This window comes from Choloepus didactylus, chromosome X, assembly GCF_015220235.1.
Source record: "Choloepus didactylus isolate mChoDid1 chromosome X, mChoDid1.pri, whole genome shotgun sequence".
NCBI lineage: Eukaryota > Metazoa > Chordata > Mammalia > Pilosa > Megalonychidae > Choloepus > Choloepus didactylus.
In genome coordinates, this window is record NC_051334.1 from 107002998 (window position 1) to 107021069 (window position 18072).

Here is an 18072-nt window from a genome sequence, read left to right on the forward strand (position 1 = left end):
CTTCTTAAAATGAGCTGTTTCATTATATTTCATTACTATTAAATGTTAAATTTTTCCTGTTCATTTTTAAAAAAAAATTTAGGTATCTTAAAAAATATGATTATTCATTCCAAAGCTTTGAAAAAACTTGAAAGGCCGTATGACTTTGCTATATCATTCCTCACTTTTGAATACTGTGATAGTGATTTCTGATCCAGATCTAGCTTGGGGACCTTGGGAGCCATATTTAAATCCAAATAGACAACCCTCCTCTCCAAACTTTTATTTTTGATCCTTAAAAAGTTGATTGGTTTCTTTTGTAAAAAATATTTGTTTTTATATTCAAACTTCCTAATTCTTCTTGACTATTTATAGTTGATAAAATTAAAAAATGAGACAATTCTTATTGTTTGATCTATGAATAATTTCTCTCATCTGACAAGTATTTCCTTTTTTGTTTCTTTTGGTTTTAATAGAACATTCAAATAAAAACTTTGGCTGATGATGTGGTAAGGTAGTCTTAGCAGCATGTTATGACCTTACCTATGCATGTTGCTTTTAATTAAAGTAGGAGGACATTAAAGCATTGATATATGTAAGATATGAAATGTAAAAAAAGTATAAAATGTATAAAAGTACAGTAGAATGGAAGAATTATCAATAGAGTGACCTCTTTTTAAAATATTAATATAAACAGTTGTATGAGATCCCAATAAAATTGATTTCATTATCCTGATATATACATTAGACAGATGTTTACAAAAAACTCTACCTTATTCTAACTTTGGAAAACACAGAGATGTCCTTTTCGGATAGGCGAATAAATTGTAAATATGCTAAACATTAATATTAATATTGGAAGAAATTAATTTTAAATAGAAGGGAAATTAAGTTCATTAGTCAGATATGTGCTATTAAATTTAAATACCTTAAATATTTTCAAGCCGAGTCTCAAAGTAAAACTTTATTAAAAGTTATGGGCTTAAAATTTAAATGCACCATTTAATTGCTAACATTTTTTAAATGGTATTTTAAGCAGTGTCAATTTTTTTCTTTGTGAAATTGCATATCTGCAAGCAATGTAATAAATTGGTAGTGCTTTAAGGAGAAAGTGTGGCTTAACTTCATTTTCTTATCAAGATACAGCTAAAGGCAAAAACCAGTTTTCTAGATAGAAATGAAAGACATAGTGGAAGATCAAATATACATGTAAATAATGCTACTCAGTAGCTAGTACTGCAAAAGTAAACATAAAGTGATATGAAGGGAAAGGAAAAGAGATATGTTGATTTAATGGTCAATTGCATATTTAAATGCTTTCATGTCCACCATATATTTCAGTGAAATTTGACTATTGGATATATCCTCAGTTTATTTGGGATTACTTAATTTGTTTTCTTGAATTGTTTGAAGATATACTACATATCTAAACCAACTTAATTTTCCTCAAAGAGTTAAAAGAAAATTTGAAAAAATAGATCAAGATGATTTGAAGTACTGAATCTTAAGTTAATGTGAACAATGCAATAGTGACCAGCGGCTTGTGACTTTAGGCAAGTCACTTTTCTATGAATTGAGAGTTGATCTAGATGGTTTTAAAATGTTTCTTCCCAGCTCTACAGTTTTATGATTTATGTAGACTCTTTATAAGCAACCATCTACTCAAATCATTTTTGTAATCCTGAATAAGCTGCTAAAAAGCACTGTCATATTTCTTTCAAAGTACACCTTTTAATAAAAAGTGTGTTCTTTGAATCATTGAAATTAAAGGTATCTTCTTTTAATGAGGGTCAATATAATTTTACAGAAGCTGTGATTACTTTTGTGAAGCTTTTGATAATGTGGAAGTAGTTTATGAGGACTCTGGTAACATGGCAGTGAAGATGTGCTGTCCTCATATCTAACATGTCTGCTTATTTAACATGAGCTGAAGGTTTGCATGTGCTTCTTAACAGATGCCAGAATAAAACTGAGTTGTACTCAGTTTTATGTACATTACTAATTTTCGATGTCTGATGTTTTGTGGTTTAAAACAGAATGGCTTGTTTACATGCAGCTTAAGTCATTACTTTATGTGAAATAGCAAGCTAATTATTAGAGATTGTACATGAAATCAATGGTGGTTTAAAATTAATATCCATAAAATAGCAAGTACTTCAAAATTATATTTGTAGGAATAAGATGTTTCTATGTATGTTATATTTCCAGTTAATGGAAAAGATGATCTTTTTATTTTTTTTTATTTGCTTCTTTGTTGGTCCCTCTTTTTAGAGAAGAAAAAGGTGGGGGAAATAATAATAATAATAGTAAATAGCATTTAAGCACACTAAACACATTAACTTACTTAAACCTCACAATAGCCTAGTTAATATCATTATCCCTACTTTAGATATGAGAAAACAGGCATAAAGAGACTTCGTAACTTGCAGGTTTTCTCAGCTTGTAAATGGCAGAGCCTAGATTTAAACCTAGGTATTCTGGCTTCATACTTAACCATTATACCCTCCTGCTACGCTGAGAAATTATCATCAGTATTTGTCACAATGTTTGCCACTTTCAAGAGGAGAAACATTACTGTATTTCCCCTTAGGACTGTATTTCAGAAGGTCCTTTTATTTTCCTTTTCTTCTTTTCATAGTTCTAAAAGTTGCCACCAAAGACACATTCTCCCTCAAACAACCACAGGACTTTGATCCAAGATTTTTTTTTTTTTTTAACCTACTTATTGTGCAAAACAGAAATGACAAGGGATTAAGTTTTACTTTTGAGGAATAGTTTTCACCCACAGACTTCTCAGGCTTTGAAGAACTACTTCAAAGTTTCAAAATAGTACAATCTCTAACTGGAGCTTGCTGCTTAAAATAACATTTTGTCAAAAGACAATAACAATATATATTATACTAAGTGCCATTTTGGTGTTTCAGTTCTTCATATTCATGGTTCTTGATCTCTTTCTTAGGGTTTAAAAAATTTTTTTTCTGTTTGCAGCGTGACCGAATTACAAGTTTCAGAAAATCTACTGTCAAAAAAGAAAAACCTCTTATTCAGCATCCTATTGATTCTCAAGTTGCGATGAGTGAGTTTCCGGCAGCTCAGCCATTATATGATGAACGATCTTTGAATTTGTCCGAAAAGGAAGTACTGGATCTCTTTGAAAAAATGATGGTAAATTAGATCCCTAATTTTGTTGTAATTTTAAAATGTGTGTGTCCAGAATAACGATGGGTTTTAAATAGGTGTGGTTGTATGGACTAGGTTTATAGCACTTAAATGAGAGACCAGAAACTTGTTGATACAACAGAACTATTTTCAAAAGTATCTGTTTTTAGAGCTAATGTATCCTTACCTGTCTGTCCCTTCCACTATGAACTCCTAGAATCAAGGGCTGTTTTATTTATCTTTGTTCTTTAGCATTTAGTAGTCTCTGGCACATGAAATCAGTTTTTCAATGAACTAATTTGTATGCCTGTTTCTACAAAGCAAAACAGACCTCAGTCTACTTTGCTGAAAACGACAGCAATGGTATCATGTTGAGCATATAAAATAGAGTTGGAAGGGTAGAGGGTAAGAAACCCTAGAGGGGATGGAGACATTAATTAATCTAAGTTTGTTTTATTGGCAGCCATCATACAACCTATATTTTCTAGCATGCTTCCTATATTTTATAATGTGTTCTGGATTATTTCTTAGGTTATATAATAAGTATTATATTTTGAGTATTTTTCAGTTTATGGTAGGAGAAGAGAGATTGATGAGGCATTGGGACATATTACATTGGCTTGCTTGACCAGAGAAAAACTGGAGAACCGGATGCATGATTCATTTAAAAATTTTTGTGGGTGTCTATTTATCTGGAGTTTGGGTCCATAGGGGTTTCAAAGATCCCTTCACCCACCCCAAAATAAAAGGTCATGAATCACTGAAATCTAGACTCTTCTAATCTGCCCACTATGGACCACCTTCTTACCATTCCTTTCCCCACCCCTTCTGTATCCCTGTTATGTCTAGAAGAGTTAGTTGGCTTTCAGTAAATATTAATTGAAAGTTTTTGAATGAATACAAGCAAATTTCCTTTATCTTTAAAGTTTTCCTTGACTATTCCCCTACAACTAGCATCTGGCTTTCCCCGACACAACCCCTGACATCCCCATCCCGTAACCCTTCTTCCTAGTCCTGTGGAATACCTTTTCCAAAACTTTGACCTCTGTATGTATATGTGTGTGTGTATGTGTGCGCACACGTGTATTTAGGTATGACTATATATTGGATTGTTTCATCATTTGGAATGAATCCACCTCTGTGCCGGTTTGAATGTATTATGTCCCCCAGAAAAAACCATATTCTTTGATGCAATCTTGTATGGGCAGATGTATTAGTGTTGATTAGATTGGAATCCTTTGAGTGTGTCCATGGAGATGTGACCCACCCAACTGTAGGTGATAACTCTGATTAGATAATTTCCCTGGAGGTGTGGCCCCGCCCATTCAGCATGGGCCTTGATTAATTTACTAGAGTACTATATAAGCTCAGACAGAAGGAGCGAGCTTGCTACAGCGAAGAGGGACACTTTGAAGAATGCGCAGGAACTGAGAGAGGAACTGCAGTTTACAGAGACATTTTGGAGACGGCCTTTGAAAGCCGACTTTTGCTCTGGAGAAGCTAAGAGAGGACAAAACACCCCAAGAGCAACTGAGAGTGACATTCTGAAGAGGAGCTGCAGCCTAGAGAGGAACGTCCTGGGAGAAAGCCATTTTGAAACCAGAACTCCAGAGCAGATGCCAGCCACGTGCCTTCCCAGCTAACAGAGGTTTTCCAGACACCATTGGCCATCCTCCAGTGAAGGTACCCAATTGATGACTTACCTTGGACACTATATGGCCTTAAAATTGTAACTGTGTAACCAAATAAACCCCCTTTTATGAAAGCCAATCCATTTCTGGTGTTTTGCATTCTGGCAGCATTAGCAAACTAGAACAACCTCTAAGATCTTTAACTTTGAAATTCTCCCAAAAGCTGAACCACTTATTCTACCTCTCCCAGACCCTTAATTTTACAGATTATGTATTGTGTGGTGGCCTTTCAGTCTTAGGTTTGACTTCTGGCTTGCCATTAAACCTGTCACATTATGAAGGATATATAACCTTTCCAAATTTTATTTTCCTTAACTTTAACAAAGATATGAGAGTATATGGTTATTTTTAGGAACACAGATAATATTCCTAGAATAGTGCCTGGCATATAAATTTTATATATAAGTATTTTTATAAATGTTTGTTCCATTTCCTTTCTCTTTATCAAGTAAAGCTCTGTTCTTTCTTTAATTGCCAACCTTTTCTGATCAGTTAGATTTCCCCTCAGCCTACAATCTTGCTGTTCTCTCTTAGCTTTTCCCCCCAAAACAACAACCGTAGAAATAGTCCTTGACACTGTTAATCCTTTTAATCACTGTCTTTCTTCTGTTCACTGAAGAAGTATACTTTCTGCTTTAATCTGCTGACCAATTTGGTTACTATTTTTTGCAGTATTGAAATAGTTCTGAGTTTATCAGTGGAGTTAAAAAACTCCAGTTTGCTGAAGTTCAACATTTCAGGGCCATCTATTCTGTTCATTTTCTCATTTTTTTAATCTTCTTTGCTTGTCAAATCTCCTTGGTTCTGCTTTTGCATTGACTCTTCCATTTGTGTCCTCAGATGTCCTCCAACTACACTTGCTCTAGTTGAGATGGTATCTTTCTCTCTGTTTCTCTTTTTTTTGGGGGGGGGGGTCTACTAAAATATCCTCCTAACTGGTTTTCCTTCTGTCCTCTGGGCCTTGCTTATTCTAATCCAGTATTGCCCTATTAATGATTCTGAAGCAGAGTCCATTTTGAAAGCCCCAAGTGGGCCCTTATGTTTCCAGACAATTATTTTATATGTCCCGAGTCCATTCTTTTAACTGTGCTCCTAGATGACTATTTCACACCTTTATGTCATTGCTTATTTTAGTTTCCTAGCTACTAAAACAAATACCATACAATGGGTTGCCTTAAATAATGGGAATTTATTGGTTCATGGTTTTGAGGCAAGGAGAAATTCAAAACTGAGGTGTCAGCAAGGTGATGTTTTCTTCCAGAAGACGGTGGTGTTCTGGGGCTGGCTGACTGATCTTTGGTCCTTGGCTTTTCTATCACATGGCAATGCACATGGGGGCCTTTCCTGGCTTCTTGGTTTCCTTGACTTCCATCTTCTGGTTGTGCCCCATGGCTTCTCTGTGTTCTTCTCTATAAGGCCTCCAGTAATAGGATTAAGACCCATCTTGATTCAGTTTGATCACACCTTAACTGAATTAACCCCATCAGAAGGTCCTATTTACAGTGGGTTCACACCCACAGGAATGGATTAAGATTAGGAACATGTTTTTCTGGGGTACATAACTCCAAGCCACTGTGGAGTGAGTTGCTACAACGGTGCTTCATGGGAATACCACAGAAACATGTAGCAACTGATCCCCTTTTTGCACAGAATAGGGACCGGAAAGGGCAAATAATCTCCTTGGCACTTACATAGTGCAAAGAGTCCAAAAGAGCAAGGGAAGGAGTCCCATCATAGCCAGTATTCTGGGGTGGCTGAAAACTGACCTGGGTCGGGGTTGATAGATGGCAGCTCTACAGCATCCCACTTTGTGCTGGAGAAGAGAGACCAATCTATACTGTTTGAGTGTGGCTTTTATCCACCTCAGGGGGCAGGGCCCCAGCTCCTGAGAATTCCTGCTCTGATAAGCATCTGAGACTGATTGTTTTAGGGATTAAGGTCTGGCAGGGCCTTTTCATTAGATTTAACATCTTCTCCAGTTTGTGGAATAGCACACAATAGAAAAGGAGGTGGGAGTAGTAGAAGGCTGGAGGATACCTGCTTAGCATATTTTTGTGACTTCCCTGGAGAAGGAGGTTGGTATGGGCAGTGACCTCTGAACAGGTGTCTGTGATTTCCCTAAGAGCCACCACACTGCTCTTGCTCATATTTATTCTCAGCTGATGATCTTGCTACTTAATTCACTGAGTAATTGAAACAATTGGAAGAGAACTTCCAGACTCCCATCACATCTATCTACATTTTAGTATCTGCACTCATATATTGTCTTGCTACCTGTTACAGTATGTGAACTTTTCCTGTTCCTTTCCTTTCATTTGTCTAGAAGATCCAATTGTTTTTCACCTACTCAAGGACATTGCTCCAATAATTTTCTCCTCTCTCCTACCATTCCCAGCAGCATTTGAACATGCTGTCCTTTCTTATAAAAACCTTCTCTTGATCCTGTCTTCCTTGCCAGCTACCACTCCATTTATTTACTCTTCTTTGAAGAAAAACACCTCAAAATAATTTCATTTATGTTTACTGTTTCTGATTCCCCTCCTCTCACTTTCCCTCGTAATCTCACTCCAATCAGACATTCATCTGACCATACCATTAAAACTGCTTTCACCCTTGTCACTAAAGATTTTCAGGCTGGTAAATCACATGGTCAATTCTCAGTTCTTATTTTAATGGATCTACCAGCAGCATTTGATACAGTTGATCATATTCTCCAATTTGAAGCACTTTTTTTCTCAACATTCATCTGGTTTTCTTCCCACCTCTTGGGCTGCTCCTTTTCAGTCTACTTTGCTGATTCCTTCTTATGGCCTCAACCTTTAAATGTTGACGTGGTCCAGGGATCAGGCCTTATACTTCTTCTCTGTCTACACTACCTTTTTTGGTGACCATATCCTCCTATGGCTTTAAATTCCATTTGCAAGCTCACAATTCTCAATTTAGTTCTCATGCCTGAACTCCAGAATCATATATCCAACTTTTTAATCAGCATCTCTCCTTGGATGTCTAATAGACCCCTCAAAAGTAACATATCCATAACTGAACTGCTGATATTCATCTCTAAACTTGTCTACCCAAAGTTTTCCTTTTCTCAGTTGATGGCATTTCCATCCTTCCAGTTGATCAAGCCATAAACCCTGGAATTGTCCTTCACTTATCTCTCTTTTTCACATCTCACATTCAGTCTATTAAGAAATCCCATTAGTTGTACCTTCAAAGACAGATACTTGCAACATCTAATCATTTATCACCAGCTCTACACTGTTTGAAATCTTGTATGGGCTCTCACAATAGCCTCCTAACTGGTTTCACTGCTTCCACCCTTGACCCTGTAGTCTCAATACTGAAGAATTATCCATTTAAAACTTGAATAACATCTGGTCACATGTCGTCAAATACCCACAATGGCTCCTCCCCATTTCACTCTGTATAAAGGCCAATAATACTTACAATGGCTTATAAGGCCATACTGTTAACAAGATATTTTAGGAATAGTTTTCATTTGCTATGCACTTATTGTGCAGGCATGTCACTAAACAGATTACATGTGTTATTTCCGTTGATCTTTTTGGCAGTGCCACAAAGCAGGTAACATTGTTATACTCCATTTTACAGATAAGGAAATGGAGGCTTAGAGAGAGGTTAAGTAAAACTTGGTTTAGTAACATGCCTAAGGTAGTAAGTGGCTGAACTGGAACTTAAAATTTAGGTACAAATGGGAAGTGTATACATGAATTATAGTGTATGTTCAAGGATGTGTGCAGCTAACTCTCATATGTTCAGAAGACAGAGCAATAGATGATGGATGATAGGGAGGGAGGGAGGGAGGGAAAGAAATAGGGATGTGACAGCATGTTAAGGTTGATGGATTGAGCTATCGGGGGAGGGGGGTCAGGGTATGATGGAATTCTTTGTATGGGGTTAGTATTGTTTTTGCAGCTGTTCCTATAACTTTGAATTTATTTCAAAATAAAAAAAAATTAGGTACAAGAAAATCTAAAAATTTGGCATTTTTGTAATATTGATCTTTACCAATGTTTCAGTTAAGCTAAATATAAAGTCGGTACATTTTCCTTGCATACATACATGAAAGTGGAAAGCAACTCAGAGGTGCTTTGGGTAGTAGGTCAAGCCAGCTTGGGATGGATTATTTCCCACCAATAATAGAAAATTGTCCATAATAGCATTTTATAGAGCATCGATTGAAAAGAAAGAGTCTAACAATTTATTAATGGAAAACTGTTAAAATGTCATTATCACAGTTGATTGGGAGAAGGCACTTAAGTCATTCTGTTTCTAAAACACGGAAGTAGATTTCCAGATACGAAATTTCCCTTTTTTATTTGACTCCTTATGGATGACCTTCCTTTTACAAATAATGTAAAAAACATGTTCTAGTCCTACTTAATGGTTGTTTTGACAATTTTGTTTCTCTTGATGTTACAACCCTTTACTGTGCTGTTCCTATTGATCAGCTTTTCTTGGCTTTAGACCACTTGGCCTAAATACCATACATGTGTTTTAGGATAACATACTCTGAGGTTTAAAATGTTTTAAATAATTGCATAAAATTGTATAAAATGTATAAGAAATTTGACAAGAAATAAATTACCTTGAAATTGCTAATACAGTTTATTATTTGGAATTTCTGTGTAATGATATATTTTGGTGAAAAACTTAATGAAAGACAATATTCAAATATAATCCTATCTTACTCTGATAATTGAAACTCTTGTTATGCCTGAGGATCACATCTGTCAACAGCAGTTCTCAGTGTACAGGCTTGCAGATGAAGATAATAGGGGATATTGGGCTAAATCTGAAATTACTGCAGGATGTGTTTTTTAAGCATTAACTGTTTTATTTAATTGCTAATAGCTCATTGTAAAAATTAATTGACTCTTTATAGGTGTCTTAGTTCCCTAGGGCTCCCATAACAAAGTACCACGAAGGGGATGACTTAAAACAACAGAAATCTATTGTCTCCCAGTTCTGGAGGCTGACAGTCTGAAATCAAGGTGTCAGCAGGCCATGCTTCCCCTTAAACTTGTAGGGGAGAATTTGTGCCTCTCTTTTGGCTTCTGGCGGTGGCTTTCTGGCAATCCGTGGTGTTCTTTGTCATAAGGCTTTCTCCCCTCTGACTCTCCATCCAGTTTCTTCATTTTATAAGGACACCAGTCAGATTAGGGTCCAACCTAATCCAGGTTGGCCTCATTTTAACAATAATCTTCAAAGATCCTGTAGGGTCACATTCATGGGACCAGGTGTTAGGACTTGAATATAAAATTTGGGGAACTGAATTCAAGCCCTAACAATAGGTAAGTAAGATCCTGATATGAATCCAGTTAACTGAAAGATCTAGGTAGTCAGGTTTTACTTACAGGTGTGTTAGTAGATTTCCAGTGTTCCATTGATTCTGACATCTATTCTATGCATTGGTACATCACTTTTCATATTGTGGATATTCGGTGAAACAATTATAGACAAATCTGAGTAATGATATCAATGGCTATTGCTGGTAGATTTAAATCTCCACATTTGAAATTTTTCGATGGTTGTTTGTTTTATAGAGTGCAAGCACTCTTTTAGCAGTGTCTTCCATAGTTAGTAAAGCTCTGAATTTTGTACTTAGAGTATGGTCACCAACTAGAATTGAGAATCTGAAAGTGATTCTTTTTTAAAAAAAACTTTAAAGCATTAAAAAAAACTCTTGTTTTTATATGACTTTTATAATTACCTGTATGGGTTAAATTATACTTGCTCTTCAAGATTCCTGCTCCCATCCCCTGTCCAGAGTCATGTTTTCAAATCTTCCATAAGTGGGAAAAGGTAGCTGGACTTACCATAACAATACTTCTTCCATATATTTTTTGTTAACTTTTAAAGATGATTAAGCTATAATGTTATTACCCATCATCTTTAACTCTGATTTCAAATTTCAACTAGGTTTATGTTCATAACCTTTCTCAAATCATACATGTCAATTGGAGGAATTTTGTATTGTCTCTGGTTAGGATTGGATGAGATGTCTCTCTTTTCCATTTTAAATGTAAGGAAATCAGTAATGCATAGCTGAATAACTATTCAGCATTTTAAATGGTCATAGCCTTTGAGCTTGCTGAGAATAACTGAACTGTTTTTTGTACATGGAGTATACTGTTTAAGGACTATTAAATGTTTAATAGTGATAACTTGTTTTTATTTATCCAAACTGAATTAATGTAATGAGAGGGAGGAGAGGAATATGTCCTGACCCTTGCATTTCCTTTAGAACATTATTGTTCATTAGTATGCAGTTGTACTTTTTTATTGGGAGAGTGAGGGGGGGTGTATTTCCATTTTAAGTTTAAAAAAATAAAAATATAGAAACTAATTAAAAGTTCAAGTTGAACTTTGATTTCTGTTAGCTACCACAGGGATCTATTGAGTGAGGGGTCCAGCTTACATTGGTGACATTGGAATTATAATGTCTGTAAGGATTGTGTTTTAACATAGGTAATTAAATCATTTGTCTTATGCAAAAGATGAGATTAGTGATTTACAATTAATTTCTCGACATACACTTCATTTCAAACTCACTTATTAAGGACAACTTTTAATGTAGATTACACTTGCAAATGTGATGTTTTACACTTTGCTTCTATTCAACAATTTATTTCAATATATATATTTCACATTTTTGGCATAATTTAGTGATAAGGTAGTTACATGCAGTATCTTGTCCCATATTCCCTCTTCTAGAACCCTCATAAGTAATGTCAAGGCTTTTGATTTTTGTTCTCTCACTTTTGCCTTTCATCACCTTGCTGTTGGACACCAGGTGTTATATTTTAACCCACGTGTACTTGTTCTCCTTAGACTGCTGTTATGGGTTTCTCTCTCACCCAGCACCATCTTTCAGAAGTTGATTAGCTTAGATGTTAACCTTGTAGTGCTCTCAGCATAAGTAAATTAATTAATGGTTTAGTTACCATCGAATAAATTGTTGGTAGGCTAGGTCTTAAAATCTATGATAACCCATGAGATAGTTTTCAGAAATTGTCTAGACAGCATAATCTCTATTGGTTATATTTATGTTTCTAGTATCCCTACTCCGTACTCCATATCATTAGATTGAAATAATACCAGCATCATTTCTAGACAATATATTTTCTTTATCATACAAACTCCTAAGAAAAGCTTATAAAGGAGGAGCAGAACTTACCCAGTAAACAGGTCTAAAAGGTAACTAAATTTGGGTTAGTTTTACATTTTTTTTACCTCATGTAATTTTCACCAAAGTTTCACAACTGAGGGGTAGGATAGGAGTTCCAGCAAGAGGAATTAAAAGAACTAGGTTTGCAAATTTACTCTGTAGCTGGTAAACTTCAAAATTCCCTACCTCTGTTCTTGGTTTGTAAATAGAAATGTTACGTTTTTTTTTTTTTTTTTTCTGCTTTGAAAGGATCTACTAGTATTTATTGCAATGAATATCTTTCAACACCATTTATTGAATGTTGCATGCTAGGTGCTGGGGATACAAAGATGAATATAACACTTCACTTGCCTCAGAGTTTATCGTCTGGGAGCCAAGCAAATGAACAGATGATTTCCATAGTACTAGGATAGCTGTGAATATGCTACTGTGAGTATTTGGCCTAGCCTAGGGGCTCAGGGAAGAAGCAGAGAAGACCTAAATAAACTATGAATCCCAGTGTCAGTTCTAGATTTTCAATCTTTATTTTTTGGCATGTGAAACAGTCTCAGATTTCAAAAGTTTACCTCACCAAGGTCCAGTGTCTTCTGTTTGCAAGGTGTTGCTCTAAGCTCTGAGGAGAGAGCAGGGAACAACTCAAAGAAAATCCCTTCTGTTAAGCAGTTTATGTTCTGGTAGGGATGATATATCAGAACACAAGGTATAATTGTGGAAAGGAAAAAGGAAACACCAATTTCTGTGTCAGGGGAACTTTATTTGTTAAGTCTTTACTGAATGTCAGATACTTTGCTAGGTGCAGGGTCATAAAGATGTCAAAGATGACACTATCCTGCCTTAAGGAATATATAATCTAAACTATGGTTTGACAAACAATGACCACCTGTTTTTGCTCTGTCCGCAAGGGAAGAATGGCTTTTACATTTTTAAGTAGCTGAAAAAAAATCAAAAGAAGAATATTTCATGAAACCTGAAAATTATATGAATTTTAGTGTCCATAAATAATGTTTTTTGGAATGCCCATTCGTTTATGTATTATCTATGGCTGTTATTGTGCTATACTGCAGAGTTGAGTAGTTAAGACAGATAGCAAGTGACCTGCAAATCCTAAAATATTTACTGTCTGGCCCTTTACATAAAAGGTTTGCCGACCCTTGTACTAATGCAATAGACTGACATTTTGATTTCACAGCCCATCAGAAAAGATCTATATATTTCAGCAAGTAAACTCAATATATTTTACTTAAAAATTATATATATGTATGGATTATGTACATTATAAAAGATACACATAACTAGTAAAAGATGAGAAAAGCATGAAATGCACTAGATTTTAAAATGATTTAATTTTATTTATTAACGTTACAAAAACCTTTGCTATCATGATTAATAACTTTTTAGTAAGAGCAATGTCAGTGTGTCATTATTTTTTATATCTTGTTCAAAAACAGATGGTAATTAGGTTTAGTTCCAAGTTAATTTTATTTTGATATTTCGCTTAATCATAATGTTTCATGGGTGAAACATAAATCTGACCAAGATATGTATGTCCAAATGGAACAAGTATATTGTTAACGACACTTATTAAATCATGGTATTAACTTTTCTCAGTCCAATCCATGAATCAAGCAAAGGTTTCTTGCTGAACTGTGGCTTGTAAATTTCCTGCAACTAATCTGGAGTGTTAAATTTTTGTATTTTAAAGTAAATGGGTTCAAAATGAGCTTTAATAAATGGGGCTTCAACCAATGTCATCAGGGACATGAGCTCTTTCCATTTTCCCTTCCACATCCTTAATGTGTTGACCCTCATCCTCATGATTGTCTCCTCATGTTTGTTCCATACATGCATCCAATTCCAGGGAGAAGGAGGATGAGGTGACTCCAAACAAGGGCAAAGGGGTTGACCTGGAAGTTGGGTCTCCTAATGTGTGTCTCTTCCAGTGAAGTTCATTTGAAAAGCAGTGATTCTCTTACTAATTGTTAAAACATCAAGAGATTACTTGCCTTTTTATAAATGAAAAATGCCTGTCATGCTAAATTTCCAGATTTCAAATACTTTTCTTGAGATAATCATATAGATCTTTGTTAGATATAAAATGTTTTCATGGTCACTTCCTGTCTCATTCCAAAATACTGTAAATATTCTATTCTTTTAAATAGCCTGCTCTTATTGAAAAAACAGCCACATTATCGGCTTTCTGTAGCACTCTGTGTACTTCAGTTTCAACTTCTTTCTTGCAATGGCTTTAATTTCACATGTGGGTTTGCCTTACTTAGGAATCTTTCCCACTTAACTGTTTTTCTATAAAATGTCTTTTTATTAAATAATTTATTTTGGTAAATATTTTTTTTCTGTTAGATCTTTCCTTTAGTGACTCAAAGAAAAGTAGTTTCTGTATTTCATTATTGAAGTAATCCAGCAAATAATATAAGCTGACATGTTAAAGAACTGTGTTTTCATCTAACTGTACTGTAAACCTCCCACACTGAGTAATTTTTAAAATACTTGTTTCAGCAAATTTTCAGCAATAATTTCTGTGTCTTCTGACAGTATTTGCTGACAAAGGATTGTGTTTTAGTTCACTGTCATGTTGTTTTACATGTATTATTTCTGCTTTTACCAAGTTTTTCCCCAATGCCATGGGACCTTTTATTTTTTGCTATTAAAGAAAGAAAATTCAAAATGGGCTTCTAAACATTTGTCTCATTAAGGTTCCAAAATTTCACTAAATTACTGGATTTGAGTATCATGATTCTAATTTTATTGAGAAAATTGAAGAAGCTTTCTTCACACTCTGAATGCTTAGATTTTAAATGTCCTGCTAATTTGAGGTAGCTTTATACTATAATTAGTTAATATTTTAAGGTACAATATACACTTAAAGTGAGGATCATCACTGGTGATGGATATATATCCATATTTCAAATAGTTATCTTGGTAATTTCAATTTTGTGGGGTCAGCTTTTTATTAACTCTTAGATTTTCATTATTTTGCCTTATAATATAACTGATGAAAGGCTCATACCGATGAATAGGAAATAAAACATTCTAGTATCTTCTTCCCTTGTGCTTACGTTATTGATATTATCCAATTAATCACAATCTCTTGCCTTTGCATGAATCTTTTAAAGCCATTTTCCATTGTGTGAAACTAGTTGATTTAGTTGAAACTAGTTAATCTGTAAATCCACTTAAAATCAGGTACGTTTAAACTGCAGTGTGTTACAGTGCACTTGAAAATATATACATGGTAAATGCCCCTCACTTGCCACAGGATACCTCATGTATGATTTGGACCTATGCATTCAGTGAGGGCTCCAGTGGTTATTTATGTGTTAAATGTTAGTAAAGCTTATTTTCTTTTATTTTTTGAAGAAAAGTACATATTTCTTTCTCAAACTCTAATGGATCTTTTATGTAATCTCTGGATTTTGGAAACCCCTGGTCCAGTGTTGCATAGAGTTAAGGATTAGGGAAAATAAAAATAATATTTCTGTTTTCTAATATCTAAAAATATCTTCTGGCTTTACCCTTCTGATGGTAAAGTGGTATGTGTAGGTATTTAAAGTAGATTCTTTCCAATAGAGCCTGAAATAGAAATAGATGAAGAATTTTAGTGCCATACTCAGTAATATTCAATTAATATTATGCCTTTGTTTTTTCCATTTGGTTCGAAACTATTTTTAGAGATAATGTATTTGGACAATTTTTTCCTTTAACATTGTTTTCCATCTGAGCTTCTATATGTTAAGTGGCTACAGTGTATAAAGGTAAAGCTAACGGGATTTTTTGAAAACATGAGGTGGTTAATTAATTCTAGATAGAGTTGACTATTTATGTAGAGGATCCCTGATGCTTTTATTAGAATTTTGAAATAAATTCTGTCCTTTCTAGTCTATAGAGGTGGGAGAAATTAGGGAACATATCTTTTGAAAAGAATGAATTAAACAAATGCTATAAAAATCCATTAATTTATAATCTCAAAGTAATCTAGCATATCTATAATCGCTTTTCATGCTAGGGCATATTTTTAGGTACTAGGGTACCATTGGTTCATTCCCACAAGTTCAAGTCCCTCAGCTGGGGTTGGAGAATACTTGAATTATTGCTATTCAGAAGCAGAAGGAAAATAACAAGCATTTGATGCTTAAGTCATGTTAAGATTTAAAGCTAGCAAGTGGAAAATCCAGGCTTAAACTGGAATCAAGACATGTGGGAGAAAAATAAATGACGCTTAATAAAAGAGCAAATTTATAGAAAGAAGCAATGATGAGTGTTACCTCTGTCTTATAGAGAAAGAAGAGATGTAAAAATGTAAAATGTTGGCATTTCCCTACCATAAAGCAAAAGAGAAAAACAGCAGAAGAGACAGGGAAATAGAAAATCATGTTAGAATATGAAAGTTTTATAAATTATGTTGTTTAAGTATATATGGGGGGTGGAAATAAATGAATGAGAACACAGCTGAATGAACAGGCAGCTGGTTTAACTTTTCACCTTCTCATTTGACTCTATTCTTATGTAACTCCTGAGTAATAACTTTAAGAATATAATGCTTATTTGCTGAAGAAGTTAAGAAATTTGTCTCTAATGGGAAAATTGTATCATGGCTTATGTAGAAGGAGGGAAAAATGGTTGAGTGTTTACAAATATGGCTTTAAAAATATTAGAAGTACCCAATTATTTAAAGAGTATGTATTGTGGAAATAGTAACTAAATTTTAAACATACTAAAAGCTTGCTTTTTTGTGTGTCAAATTTGAGTGCTATGAGAACTCAGTTTGTTTAGAAGAAATTTCATATTCAATTGCAATGTTTAGAATTAATGTTGAATTCTATTATGCTATTTAGTTTTATTGTATTACAAAGCAAAAGTTAAATGATTTGGAAGTATTAGCTGCCTAATTGGTAATACATTTCTTATTTCTATATGAGTAAAATGAGTCATTGTGTTCTTTCCTTTTCATGTGAATTGTACCCATTGAAGGACAACTTGTTCAGTAAATATATAGGTATAAAAAATGTTGGTGACTGTAAAGCAAGTTAAAATACTTAGGGACAAGGTTCCAAATCTTACTTTGATTCAACAAATATTAATTAAATGTTTGCTGCATTCCAGGCACTGTGGCAAGTTCTGGGAGGGCAATATGTAAGACCTAGTTTCTACCTTCAGTTAGATTATAGTTTAGGGGAGTTGGATTTATCAGATAACTTTAAGTGCTACAATATAGGAATTAGTATGGAAGAATGGGATGGATGTAATCATTTCCAAGCAAGGTGTTTGGGGAAATCTTCCTGAACAATTAGTGGCTGAGCTGAGTCTTAATGTATGAGAGTTGACAAGTTATGGGTTTGGGGGTGGGAGGTGGGGAGGCAGAGGGAGAGGATGGTGAAGATGATAACATTCCAGGCAAGGAGAACAAGTATCATGAGCAAAGTAAAGGATGTGTTAACTGCATAGTGTGTGTAGGAAAACTACAGACAAGATAAGGGCAAGATGAAAAGTGGTATAAGATGAGGTTGGGGAGGTGACAACAACTATGAAAGCTAGTTTATATACACCAGGCTTGATATGCATGATCACGTTTAATCTTGACAGCATCGCTCTGAGGTGTGGACTCTTCCATTATTCTTACTGTCCTACCTACCTTCCAACAGAATGATTCTACTCTGATGGCATGATCTCAGCAGTCTATGTCAAAAAAATTGAATGGAGGTACACAGTAGGTGTGTTATTGGGAGGAGAACAAACTCTCTACGTAGAGATTGTAAAAGGTGGCACTACCACATTCTTAGGGCTGACTGTGAAGTATAAAGATAAACTTAATCTTGTCATTGTTTCAAAGTTGATTCTACTTGGGGGATGCAGACATGGCCTAGCTTGTGTATAAACATACATACATACACTAGTCAGGAGACTAGTGTATAAAGGTGAAGACATAATGAGTTAGCAGAATGGTGTTCTTGCTACTAAGATCATAAAATCAGGGCTGAATTAATAAAGTATTGTTTTATCAAACCACAATTAGAGTATTTGAGAGAGATAGAC

General features: G+C 34.7%; 1 protein-coding gene across 4 annotated transcripts in view; it reads left to right on the plus strand.

Annotated features, from left to right (window-relative positions):
- The window catches only part of LOC119522748 (protein diaphanous homolog 2-like), a 132578-nt gene that overhangs the window by 47938 nt on the left and 66568 nt on the right, over nucleotides 1-18072 (plus strand). For all 4 annotated transcript variants that reach the window (XM_037821369.1, XM_037821371.1, XM_037821373.1 and 1 more), the window contains exons 2-3: nucleotides 456-488; nucleotides 2968-3144. In XM_037821369.1, the coding sequence (XP_037677297.1) occupies nucleotides 456-488; nucleotides 2968-3144 (210 nt within the window). The remainder of the gene's footprint in view (nucleotides 1-455; nucleotides 489-2967; nucleotides 3145-18072) is intronic.